General features: G+C 56.1%; 1 protein-coding gene across 3 annotated transcripts in view; it reads left to right on the forward strand.

Annotated features, from left to right (window-relative positions):
* RBM19 (RNA binding motif protein 19) overlaps positions 1 to 12,696 on the forward strand; it is a 140,319-nt gene that overhangs the window by 96,455 nt on the left and 31,168 nt on the right. For all 3 annotated transcript variants that reach the window (XM_060118998.1, XM_060118996.1, XM_060118997.1), the window contains exon 23: positions 8,129 to 8,249. In XM_060118998.1, the coding sequence (XP_059974981.1) occupies positions 8,129 to 8,249 (121 nt within the window). The remainder of the gene's footprint in view (positions 1 to 8,128; positions 8,250 to 12,696) is intronic.

Consider the following 12,696-nt stretch of genomic DNA (forward strand, 5'->3'; position numbering starts at 1 on the left):
GCGCCATAAACGGCGATCGCTATCAGACTAGCGACAGACGGCGTGCACTCTCCACACACAGACACACACACACGTTTGCTTATCTGAGTGCAAGGAGGGCATAGAGTACAGCCTCCCCGGGGGCCCCGAGGGTGTGCAGCCAGGGTCTGAAGGGGACACGGCCCCATGGAAATGAAGACTCCGTGGGCTGTGTTCTCCCTAGACAGCCCATGTTCTAGAAAGGCAGGGCGGCACAGTGGTTAGCAGCATGGCCCGTGGAGTCAGCCGCCTCCTTCCGTCTGCGTGAACATGGGCAAGGGGCTTCATGTCCCCACACCCCAGGCTGCTCAGGCCCACAACCGGAAATGATCTGCGCTTTGAGGCAGCCGTGAAGATTAAGTGGAAAGCTGCGTGCCAAGCCCTCACCACAGGCCGCGGCACAGAGCACCAAAGGAGCAGAGGCAGGGGAGTGTCCCGGGCCCCGCGGGGCAGAGGCGCTCTGCTTTGAAGCTGAGGTGTCAGTTGCTTTTTGTCTCCTGAAATGTTAACTGGACACAAATGCAGGAATTGGGGCGCTATCCCCACTTGTCTGTGTTAGGGGTGTGCACTCATGCTTGTGTTTTTTTGTTTATTTTGTTTTGGTTTTTTTTTGTGTGGTATGCGGGCCTCTCACTGCTGTGGCCTCTCCCGTTGAGGAGCACAGGCTCCGGACGCGTAGGCTCAGCGGCCATGGCTCACGGACCCAGCCGCTCCGCGGCATGTGGGATCTTCCCGGACCGGGGCACGAACCCGTGTCCCCTGCATCAGGAGGCGGACTCTCAACCACTGCGCCACCAGGGAAGCCCCACGCTTGTGTTTTAATTGCAGGTTTTGCATAGTTCCTATCGTCAGGGCCCAGGGGTAAAGGGAAACGTGTTTGAATCCTGAGCCTTGCATTTCAAGGCATGGATTCAGGCTCAGCCAGCACATTTATGGGCTGAGAACTCGGGATCAGGACAAGCCACCCTTCTCAGGCTAGCAGATGTGCCTCCCTCATCTCTGGGGTATGAGCAGCCCCGCAATGTGCCCATCTGCTGGCTGCATCCCTCTCTCCCTCCGTGTGCCCTGAGGCCTGCCCAGCCCCTGTGGGGTCAGAGTGGGAGGCCACGGAGCTCCACTGCTCTGAGAAGGCCTCAGGTTCAGATGTCCTCGTTTCAGGTTTATTCAGCGATCAGGACCAGTTCCCCAGGAAAAGGTAACCAGCCCAGCTGAGCTGGACAGCCTTCCTCCTTCCCAGCAGCAATAAGTAATCAGCATTTTAAAACTTAACTACTGGGAATTCCCTGGCAGTCCAGTGGTTAGATCTCCACGCTTTCACTACCAAGGGCCCGGGTTCAATCCCTGGTCAGGGAACTAAGATCCCACAAGACGTGCAGTGCGGCCAAAAAAATAAATACATAAACTAAACTACCAAGGGCAACATCACAGGTCCCGGGAATCAGGCCCTGCCCGCCTGCCGGGCGCTGGGTTAAATGAATAGTCATTATCTTATGTATTCTCAGCACCAAGAAGGTTGAAGCACCTCCACTTTGTAGTTGAGAAAGTGAATACTCAAAAGTGTCTCGCCAGATCAAAGCCAGAAAGCACAAGACTATGCTTTGCGACCCCCTGTGGAGCCCAAGGCCATTACTGGGCCCCACGGCCTCTTTGCCTTGTCACTTCTGGCCCTTGGCTACCTGGGTTGGCCCTCTTTTCCTAGTGGTTCTTTACTCTCTCCCCGAGGTCAGAGGTGGTACGTCACCTTCCTGTCCCCTAGTTTAGTCCCCTCATTTTGGCCCATAGTAGGTCCTCCAGGGATGTTGAGTTGAATTGGATTGAGCTGAGTGGATGGATGAGTGCAAGGAAAAGACATCTATTCATCTGAAAGCTTTTAGACACCACAGCCCAGAAAACCAGTCCCTGGGTGTTTCTCTTAGAAACTTGCCCTCAGCTCCACGGCATCGTAAGTCGGAGGGGCCCAAGGTGCTGAGTGGAGGCCCACAGTTGAAGTTACCGGTGTTGTGCAAAGAGCCCCACTTTTTCTGAGGACCAGCTCTTCCCCAGTGTAGGCCAGAGGTGGCTGGAAGGTTTGCTGGGAGCTCACTTACAGGAGTCCGGGAGCATTGGTACAGGGACAAAAGTGATCCCCACCTCAGAGCACAGCATGCTGTCCACAGGGAGACGATACAAAACATCCCAGGGCAGCAGACTGTCCTCCCAGAAATCATAGGCCTCTGTCTTTCAACCCCCTCGGCAGAGAAGGAGCTGAGCCCCCAGCAGGCCCAGCTGGGCCAGTGCTCCCTTTCCCTGGGCTTGGCTGCTGTGCTCTGAGCCACGTGGTCGTTCTTGGCCACGCTTCCTCCAGGATTCAGGGGCACAGATGGTTTAGGACAGGTTGGCGTCGTCCGTGTTCAGGTGGATTTGGCATCTGCCGAGAGATGCAGCCCTCCCACTCGGCAAGAGACAGCAGAGGGGCTGAGAGATGCCCTGGACGTCTCAGGACAGGAGGCCTGGCCTCAGCCCGGCCCGGGAGCCATGGCCCTTGGGACGGGAGTCCTGCCAAGGGCATCAAATGGGCTTTTGTTGCCAGGAGGCAGAAGCCCGTCTTCCAGGGAGAGCCGCAGAAAGGTCAGGCCCGGCACTGAGCTGGCCGCCTTCCGGTGCCTTCCCTGTTCTGGAAGGGTGGCTGCCAGGCCTAGTCACAGTCTAGCCGGCTCTCGGTGCCCACAGTTGGTGGCTTAGGTCAGAGGAGATGAAAGAGGTGTGTTTCCAAGACAGCTGAGGCAGAGAACCGGGTGATGGGGCAGCTCCAGACTCCGGCTAGACCTGCTCAGAGCAGCCCTTGTCGGGCCTCACGTTGTCTAAGACCTGCTCTCTGAAGGGGGCAGTCCATCTGCCGCGGGTCAAGGCAGAGGGACTTCAGGCGACCATCTGTGTCAGCAAACAGAACCGAACCCCAGATGGTTCAAGTGAAGAGCGATTCATGGAGGGGCAAAAAGGGCTCGGGGGGGCTCGCCAGGGATGTGACCCACCCCGACCAGGGCCAGTGGCAGTGGGAGCTGTCGCCCCCTTAGGCTAAGGGACCTTGAAGGGACAGCTGAGAGCCTGAGCTGTCAAGCAGGGGCCACCGGCAGGAGCTGTGGTCCTGCCTGGAGGGAGGGATCCAGGGAGGAAGTCCCCCCGCCTCTCTGCCTCTCCCTCCAACCTCTCACTGGCGCCTCCCATTTGCTCGTCCTAAATGGAACCCAAGGCCAGCGAGCCCTGGTTATGCCCTCCAGGGGAGTCGGCTCTGAAAGCCCGGAGAGGGGGTGCAGGGGAGGATCAGGAATAACCAGCACGGGCCCATCGGATGATGAAGGAAGTGGCCCTGAAGTAGCCGGTGCGGGGGTGGCCTCGTCTTCTACAGCATCCTCCTCTTTGCCAACCCAGTGCGCCCTTAAGAGTTTTGTTCTAGACCTTCAGGCTTCGGCAGTGACCCAGCTGGGCAATCGGGTATTAGTGGCACAGGTGACTCTTCCCATCCCGAGGTCCCAAAGTCATGCATGTTGGGAGCGGGGCCTCCTGTCCGTCTCTGTGCCGCACCCAGGACTGTGTATGTGTCAGCTCTTGTCCTGACCAAAGGCAGAGCCTCGCACTCGTACAGGACAGGACAGTCGTGGGCGAGATGTGCTCCTTTCCCTGCTGCCCTCGTGGGCTGAATCTCGGGTTGGAGGAGCCAGGGCAGGACATCTAAACCAGCCCTCCGTCTCCAGCCGGGACCAACCTCAGCGTCCCTCCCGGTCTGGGGACGTGCTTTCACAACCCTCAGTGAAGGTCTTGCTCCATGGTTCACCCTGCAGGTATTTACCGAGCACGCTTTGTCCCGAGCTCTGTGCCAAGGGTAGCCAGGATAGAGGCCTCCCTCAGAGGTTCAAGGTCGAGCCAGGGAGCCCGGCACACAAGCAGGCATTAACGGGGCAGGTGCTCTTAAGGAGGCTGGGGGCGCAGGGCACGCAGAGGGCACCTGGCTGCAGTCTGTACGAGGGGAGCCCTTCCGAGGCTGAGGGGGATGTTACGAAGGCCCAGGGATGGAACACATAGAGGCTGAAAGGAAAAGTAAGGAGGAACTTGACCTGCATACCAGCCTTGGCCTCAGTTTTCCTTTCCTTGAAATGGGAGAATGATGTCTGTTCTCATGAGTAGGTTGAGGTCAAATGCTTAGAGTTCTCTGGAACCCAGGAGATCTCTAGGAGCACAGGCAACAGAAGCAGGATGCGGAGAGAAGCAAAGGGCTGGGAACAGCTAACTTTCCACTTCCTCCATTGCAGCGCCCAGCACTCCGCAGAACCCCGGGCACCCCAAGGTGACCGCAGCCCTAGAGCTGAGGTTCGGGAAGTCTCTGGGGAGAAGGTGGTGTGGGTTTCGGTGGAGTCTAGTGTAGGCACAGAGACCTGGGAGGAAGCTGCTAGAGGAGGGCAGGCCAGAGAGGCCAGGGCTGTGCCTGGAACCTTCCCCTGCACTGGCCCGAAAGCCCCAAGGCCCTGGGGCTGTGTCTCCCCGTCCCCCTCCCCGGGTCTCACATGTAACAGGCGCTTTGCATGAAGCACAATTACTCGGAATTATCCAAGGCCAATTTTAGCCAGGAATCACTGTCCTCCTGCCTGCGATAGTTTGGGGCCACCACATTCCAACCACTAGGGCTGGAAACACAACCTGATTTCCTATTAACCTGAGGGGACTAGAACCGGGAAGGATAATTCTGCTATTTTTGGAGATTCACACATTGTGCTCTAACCTCAAATACAAAAGAGCTTTTGTACCCTACTTAGCATTCTTCCTGCTCTTTAGCGTGACAATGGGAAGTTGAGGGCATACGTCATAATAATAACAACAGCCAACATTTAGGTGAGAATTACTATGTGCCAGGCAGTGTGGCAGTCAGACTTAATAGTTCATTGAATCTGTGCATCCATTCTTTGCTGCTCCCTCTCATTTTACACATGGGGAATCTCAAGCTCAGAGAGGTTAAGCAGCTTGCCCAAGATCACACAGCTTGTAAGTGATGAAGCAGGGATTTGAACCATAGTAGCCCAGGTCCAGAGCCCCCAGTCTTAATTGCCGTGCCCCCTCACCTCTTGGAGTGAAAAGTCCTTCCAAAGAGGAGATGAGAATTTGCAAGGGGTGATATCAGAGAGAGGCTGCGAGAGGGAATTTTTAGCAACTCCTATAATGAACAGAGACTGCTCCAGGCTTTGCGTGGCACAGGAATGGAGAGTGGGTTTCCAAGGGTAAGAAGGAAACACAGATATGACGGCTGGAGTTGGGGCATCTCACCTGGACTCACCTGCCAGGCTCCAGTACCCCCTTGTTCTGACTCTGACTTAGTTCCTGCCAGATGCCACCTCTTGGCCGCCCCCATCCGACCGTGTCCCCGGAACCGCAGCTCCTCAGGGACCCTGGCACCAGGATGGAGTACCCGCCATGCCAGACTCCCGACCAATTTCCCTCCCCCCTCTTAAAACCCCAGCTCCCCCAGTCAGGCTGTTTCTCTGCCTCACCAGCTGAGAATGCGTGTGTTTTAAAGCTCTGAATGGGCCATTCCGGCTTGGAATCCAGATGCATTTTTATATCCGCATGGAAAAAAAAATGCAGAGGCTCTGCTGGCGGTCAGAAAGAGTTTTTTAAATTAACGTTAAAAAAAAAAAAACAAAGAAAAGAAAAAGTTTCCTGCACCTGGCCCTTCTCAGAAAAGCACGAAGGAGAACAAAAGCATTTCTTTAATTTGGGCCCATGTCTAATTTTTAAAAGATGCAGGTCCCACCCACCTCGCACCGGTGCTTTTCAGATACAGCCGTCTATCAAATACCTACTCTCTGCCACCCTCGGGGCTGATGGTGTGTAAGTCTCACAGTTAGCCCCATTTTACAGGTGAAGAAACTGAAGCTCATGGTGGGGGGCAGTTGGCTTACCCAAGGTCACTGTTGCCTTCCTAGGCTGCTGTAAGAGACTGGGTGGCTTAAAACAACAGAAATGTCTTCTCTCACAGTTCTAGAGGCCAAAAGTCCAAGATCAGCTTGTCAGCAGTATTGGTTCCTTCTCAGGGAAAATCTATTCCATGCCTCTCTCCTAGCTTCCGGTGACAGCCTGCATCCCCTGCTGTAGATATCACTCCAGCCTCCTTTGTCACGTGCGTTCACCCCGTCTGTGTCTTCACATGGCCATCTCTTGTAAGGACACCAGTCACACTAGATCAGGGGCCCACCGTACTCCAGGATGTACTCAATTTAACTGCATCTGCAAAGACCCTGTTTGCAGATAAGGTCACAACCTGGGGTGCCAGGTTAGGATTTCCACATCTCTTCTTTTAGGGGACCCAGTCCAACCTCTAACAGTCACAGTGCAGTTGAGGCCATAGAGGGACTGGTTCCAATCAGACCCCTGGTTATACACTGCCTCTTCACAGCATCAAAGAAGCAAGAGGGACAAACCCCATGACGCCTCTTCTCATAGCAGATGGCGCTGCCTGCAACCCAGAAGCAGAGACCAAGACGCCACCACCGGCCACTGGTGCTGACAGTGCCTGGGAGCCCGCCCCTTCAACCTAGCACTAACCCGAGGCCCCTGTGCCGAGAGAAATTGCAAATGTCTGTGGTGGCAACACCACCTTCACGAGAACTAGCATCTATTGAGCACTTACTGTGCGCCCCCAGAGTGTTCTGGGCACTTTGCATGTTAACTCTTTGTCTTCTTCTGTAGAACCCTAGAGGATAGTGCCGTTAACATTCCCATTTTACAGATGAGGAAACTGAGGCTAGGGAGATTCATTTAACTTGCCCAAGGCCTTGAAGCTAGGAAGTGCAGGACCTGCCCTCCCCAGGCAGGGTGGCCTCAGAGCCCAAGCTGCTGGCTGCCAAGTGCAGTGGCCTCTGTGTACCTCAGGGGTGTTTTGGGAAGAGCCCCAGCACAGAGCCAATTTAGCTCTAGACCTGGTGATGTTTAAGAGGGAACTAACTCACTGGTGCCATATGAATCCAGTTGTAGGAAGTGTCCAGTATAGGCAAATCCACAGAGACAGAAAGTAGACTAGTGCTTGCTGGGGGGCAGGGGGAATAGGGAGTGGCTGCAAATGGGTACAGGGGTTTTTTTGCAGTGATGATGATGAAAATGTTCTAAAATAAGGGGCTTCCCTGGTGGCGCAGTGGTTGAGAGTCCGCCTGCCGATGCAGGGGACATGGGTTTGTGTCCCGGTCTGGGAGGATCCCACGTGCCGTGGAGTGGCTGGGCCCGTGAGCCATGGCCGCTGAGCCTGCGCATCCGGAGCCTGTGCTCCGCAACGGGAGAGGCCACAACAGTGAGTGGCCCGCGTACCGCAAAAAAAAAAAAAAAAAGAAAGAAAATGTTCTCAAATAGGTGTGGTGGTGGTCACACAACTCTGTGAATAGACTAAAAGCCATTGAATTGTAGACGGGTGACTTCTATGATAGTGACTTGTATGTATGGTGAGTTATATCCCAATAAAGCTGTTACAAAACAAAAGTCAAAAAGACTTTTGGGAAGTAGGCAGGGTGCGGGGGGAGGTCAGGAAGAGCGAAGGCGGGAGGCAAGAGCATGTGCAGGTCCCAGGCCGCTGAGCCGGGGCGGAAGCTAGTGGCTGGGGGGGCCACGGCAGTGCAGTGGCCAAGGGAGCCTCAGCAGAGGGCAGCAGAGAGAGATGGGGGACAGAATCCCCAGGACCGGCGGAGGACGGTGCCACCCAGTGACAGTGAAGGGCCCGTGTGGTTGTCAACGAGGGGCCGGGTGGGCTCGGCTTCCTCGGAGGCACTGCCCCTGGCAGCCGGGTGGGAGGCCAGCCACCTAACGGGGTCGCCGTCCCCAGAAGGGATGGAACACGGGAGGGAAGCCGGCTGCCCGGCCCAGGCACCAGTCACAGCCCGGACAGCGGATGTATTGAGCGCACGGCCACTTGCAACACTGTCCCTGGGCACGTAACCCACTAATGGAATAGAAGTGCCCATCAGCTCCCTACACCCGCCCCAGGAAGCAGGTGTCGCGGGGCCAGAGCTGGCCTTTAGGTTTGCGGTGCTGGCGGGTAGGAGAGCAGGCTGTAGCGTCTGCCAGTGGGTCTTTGCTCACGCACTGTGTTTTGTTCCAGAGGGCCTTCAACGCCCTGTGTCACAGTACCCACTTGTACGGCCGGAGGCTGGTGCTGGAGTGGGCCGACTCCGAGGAGAGCCTGCAGGCCCTGCGGCGGAAGACGGCCGAGCACTTCCACGGTAAGAGAACTGCCGTCCTCCGGCCGGGCTGCGGGGGCCAGGTTCCTGGACCTCCCTCCGTCTCCTTCACATTTACCCTCCGCCATCCATACGCTTCTCTGTGCCAGTGGGAGGTGCTGACCCGAGTGGGTGGCGTTGGTGGCCTCCATGCCCTTTTGGTTTCCCAGTCAAGTCAGGTCAGTGGGAGGCCTGGCAGGAAATCGGGGAGAGAAATAGCCTGGGTCAGAGTGGTTATCCCCCCGCCCCCCCGTCACTTCCTGCCTGGTTGCTGCCGGCTGGCTGTCATTGCCCCCAGAGGCCACAGCTCACATCTGGTGACTCTCTGCACCCAGCACTCTCTGTCCAGGGTCTGGTGGCTGACCCAGGAACCACTTGCCCCGATTTCCCTGCGCCTGCTACCTGTTTACTGGACCCTCCTCAGTTATCCAGTTTGAGTGCCTTCCGCTTCCTGCCCGGGCCCCGATGGTCACAGGACCTAGCTCCACCTCTTACACACCTTGGTGGCGTCACACAGCCTCACCAGTAATGCAGTCCATCCCCAGAAAATACTTAGCCCCTGCCATGTCCCAGTGCAAGGAGTGCAGCGGTGACCTCAGGGGGCTTTGGGTCCAGGTGGAAGGGGCTAGGTCCAGAAAGGCCTCCCCGCAGTGGTGACGTTTGTGCCCACAGGAGGGTTGCCCAGGGTTGGCATGAGTGTGACACATCGAGAAACGGGGCGGCCAGTGTGGCTGGAGAGGGCAGCCAGAGGCCTCACACGGGCCTCGCCTTCTCTAGCACATTGTCTAGAAACAGCGTGGAAGCCCTTTGACTCTAACTCCACCTGCCAAACCCTTCAGAACACACCCCCATGCCCACCCCAGTGGCCTTTCCTGCCTAATCCTTCCCCACCACACCTCCCGTGGAGGTCACTGTCTTCAAACGCCAGGCAGGACTCTGTGTCTTTGCATATGCCGTTCCCTCTGCTCAGAATGCCTTGCCTCTCAGTTTTGTTTTTCGTTTTTTTTCCAACCTGGCAAGTGCCTATCCAGACTTTAAGGCCCAGCTCAAATGACACCTCCTCCAAGAAGCCTTCCCTTTCCCCACCCTCCACCCCCAGGTGTCAGTAATGGCTCCATCCTCTGCTCTCCCACCTGTGTGCCTAAACCTCCTTACCACGTCGTCATGTATTTCTTTTTTTTTTTTTAATTTTATTTATTTATTTGGTTGCACCAGGTCTTAGTTGTGGCGGGAGGGCTCCTTAGTTACGGCATGCACGTGGAATCTAGTTCCCTGATCAGAGATCGAACCTGGGCCCCCTGTATTGGGAGTGTGGAGTCTGAACCACTGCTCCACCAGGGAAGTCGCCGTCCTGTATTTCTTAACGACTCTTCTCCTCGCTGGACTGGCGCCTCCCCCAGGGTGGAGAGCGTGCCGTCGTGTGCCGTCATGTCACCTCTGTCACTGATTGGTTCATCTCCGGGCCGCCGTGCCAGCCTGGGCCAGTCCGAGGCTGGGGAATACATAAGCAAAGGCAAACGAGAAAGCAGAGCCATCAGGGCTAAGTACACAGTCGCAAGCACACAACTCAATAAGTCCCCAAATCCTGCTGTGCAGGAGGAGAGCCTATCCTTATCGACAGCCATTGACTGGCCTAAATGCACCCATCGGCAAATGTTTGTGTAAGGGACTCTCCCGTCCCCCTGCCCCCCACCCACCCACCCCGCGGGGGACTGCAGACTCAGCAGTCCTGCCCTGCCTTGGAGAGCAGCCCCCTTCAATAAACTGAGCTCCAAAGACAGCATTTACTGCCTTACCCCAGCAGAAAGCCTTGGCTGAAAGCGTTTCTGTGGGATTGGCTATCTCCCCCTATCAGCTGCAGGCCGAGGCCCAGACAGGGGCAGATACAATAATAATATCAGGAAAGACAGCAGGTTATTTGCATACATCTTCCCATTAATGCCCCAACAGCCCCGTGAGGTGGGCCTGATTAGCCCCGTTTTGCAGATGACAGACCTGAGACCAGCCGAGCATTAAAGGGACTCATGAAAGCTACTGTTTATTAAAGGCTTCCTCTGTGTCGGGCCGTCCTCTGTATGTGACGCGCGTTGTCTCTTTCATCCTCACGGCAACCCTTCCAGCCATGGGCACGGCTGTCTACATTTAACAGACAGAGAAAGAGGTTCAGCCGTGTGCCCAAGACATGAGAAAGCCTGGAAAGCTGAGATTTGAACTCTAGACCAGCTCTAGAGCCCTCCTCCCCGCCCTGCCACAACCCCATGCATGGCATTATACTAGCAGATGCCACTTGTAAAAGCCTTGGGCCTCCGTTAGATCTAGGGTGTGTGTGTGTACCGCACGGCTCCCTTCCTCCTGAATCATCCAGACCCTGAACCCAGAATGCACAGGGTCCCTTCCAGAAATGGAGGGGATGAATACCAAATCATAGTGAGAAACATAGGTGGCCCTTCAGAATTGACACCCTGCGATGTGCGTGTTACCTTGTCCCCATTTACAGACGAGGAAACCGAGGTGCAGAGGTGAGAAAAGGCCCCACCAAGGCCAGCAGCGCTGGGTGTCAGAGCCCAGCTATGTGTTTGCACTTCTTTTGAGTCCCCTTGAGGGGACATTCCCCCCGTCCCCCAGGTTCTGGAAGGGGCCCCTGGCTCTGAACTAACCAAGTGTGCAGAAAGGGAGCCCTGAGAGACCCTCCCCAGCACCGCGGGTGGATGTCAGGGTGCCAACAGGGAACAGAACTCACCCCAAGCCTGCCATGCAGAGGTGGGGGCAGGGTGCAGAGGTGAAGGGGCATCAGGAGGAAGTGATGCCCCTGGGGTCCAGGGAGAGCAGGCCCTTGGGGATGGCCAGCTGGTCCCCAAGTTTGGAGGGATGCAGCCAGTGCCAGGGTCCTGAACCAAAGCAGGAAGGGAGCCAGGCAAGAAATGCCTGCGTCCCCCTCGCCCCGCTCTCTGCCCTGCTCTCCTCCCGGGTCTTGCGTTGGCCCATCCGTCAGCCAGAGGGCCAGGCTCCCCAGTGACGACTCCTTCCAGGGGATGGAGTAGGACAGGGGAGGGATTGGGAGCGCCAAACAGAATATCCAGCGTCTGTGGTGACCCGCAAAGGTCAGGGCATAGGGCGGAGGGGTGGGGGCTGTTTTCTGGGGGGCAGGACCAGCAGTGCCTGGCTTGGCAGGGATGTGTTCCGTCCAGAAGGGTCACTGGCAAACATGGCCAAGTGTCAGACCTCTAGCTGGCCTCACCTGTCTGGGGCGTGAAAAGGCAGCAAAGAGGTAGCCTGAAAGTTCAGGGCCTGAAGAGTCTGAAACAATCACCTATCATATTTGTACAGCGCTCTTTCCAAACAAATATATGATAATCCTTAGAAAACAAAAGGACACTATCCAGAGCACAGCAAGATATGAGACAGGGATTTTTAACCCAGAATCCATGAAACCTTGTCTTCATGGGCCCTAGTCTAGGGCTGGCCTCAGAGGGGCTGTGAACACCCAGAAACGTTATCATCTGGTATGTGTATGTATGTGTGTTTACTTACCTCTCTGGCAAGAGGATCTTTGTTGTCATCAGATTTTCTATCAGGTCATGGTCCCCAAAAAGTTAGTTTTAGGAGGAAGAGCATCAACGTTGGGATCATCAAGTCCTGGATTCTGTAGCCTCCCAGCTGAGTGTCCCAGGACAAGTCACTGTGCCCCTGGGGCTTCTGTTTCCCATTTCACAAACGGGGATACAACGGTACTGCCTTATGGAGTACTGGTGAAGATGACCAGGGCAATAACAAGAGCAGCACAAGCTGCCCTTTTTTTTTTTTATACCCACACAACACCCCTAGGAGGTAGATGCCCTTAATCACCCCATTTTACAGATGCAGGGACTGAGGCACGCAGAGGTGAAGTAGCTGACCCAGGGTCACACAGGCAGTAAGTGGTAGAAGCAGGGATTGAACTCGGCCAGTCTGGCTACAGTGTTCCATCCTTGGGGTGACTGCGCCCTACATCCTTCCCAAGTAAGCAGGACACCGCGGGGGGAAACAGGGTAGACGAGTCGCTGAGAACAGGTGCTGTGCAAATGTCAGCCCTCTTACCCACCCACCCCATTGTCTGCTTGATGTCTTTGGAAACGGGGTACCCACGGCAGCCCTGAATACTCAGCATAGGGCTGCTGGCCTCCTGCCCTCCTGACTGGACCCTTTTCCCTGCTCTGCCCTTTCCCTGTGGTGAAAAATACCCAGCTTGTTTGTGTTAAAATCTGCATTGTTCAGAGCATCCAGGGCCCTGGCCGACTCCGAGGGCAGGTGGGATCCATGCCCAGTTCCCTCGCCCGGCCCTGATCTGTGCCAGGAAGGCACTCAGAACTCAGGTGGAGGCCCCGAGCCCCATTTGCCCAGCCTGAGCGCTGAGGCCACGACAAAGGGCTCCCTGTGGAAGGTGGGCCTCGGAATGAACGGCAGGAGTCTT

Source organism: Mesoplodon densirostris, chromosome 15 (genome assembly GCF_025265405.1).
Source record: "Mesoplodon densirostris isolate mMesDen1 chromosome 15, mMesDen1 primary haplotype, whole genome shotgun sequence".
Classification (NCBI taxonomy): domain Eukaryota; kingdom Metazoa; phylum Chordata; class Mammalia; order Artiodactyla; family Ziphiidae; genus Mesoplodon; species Mesoplodon densirostris.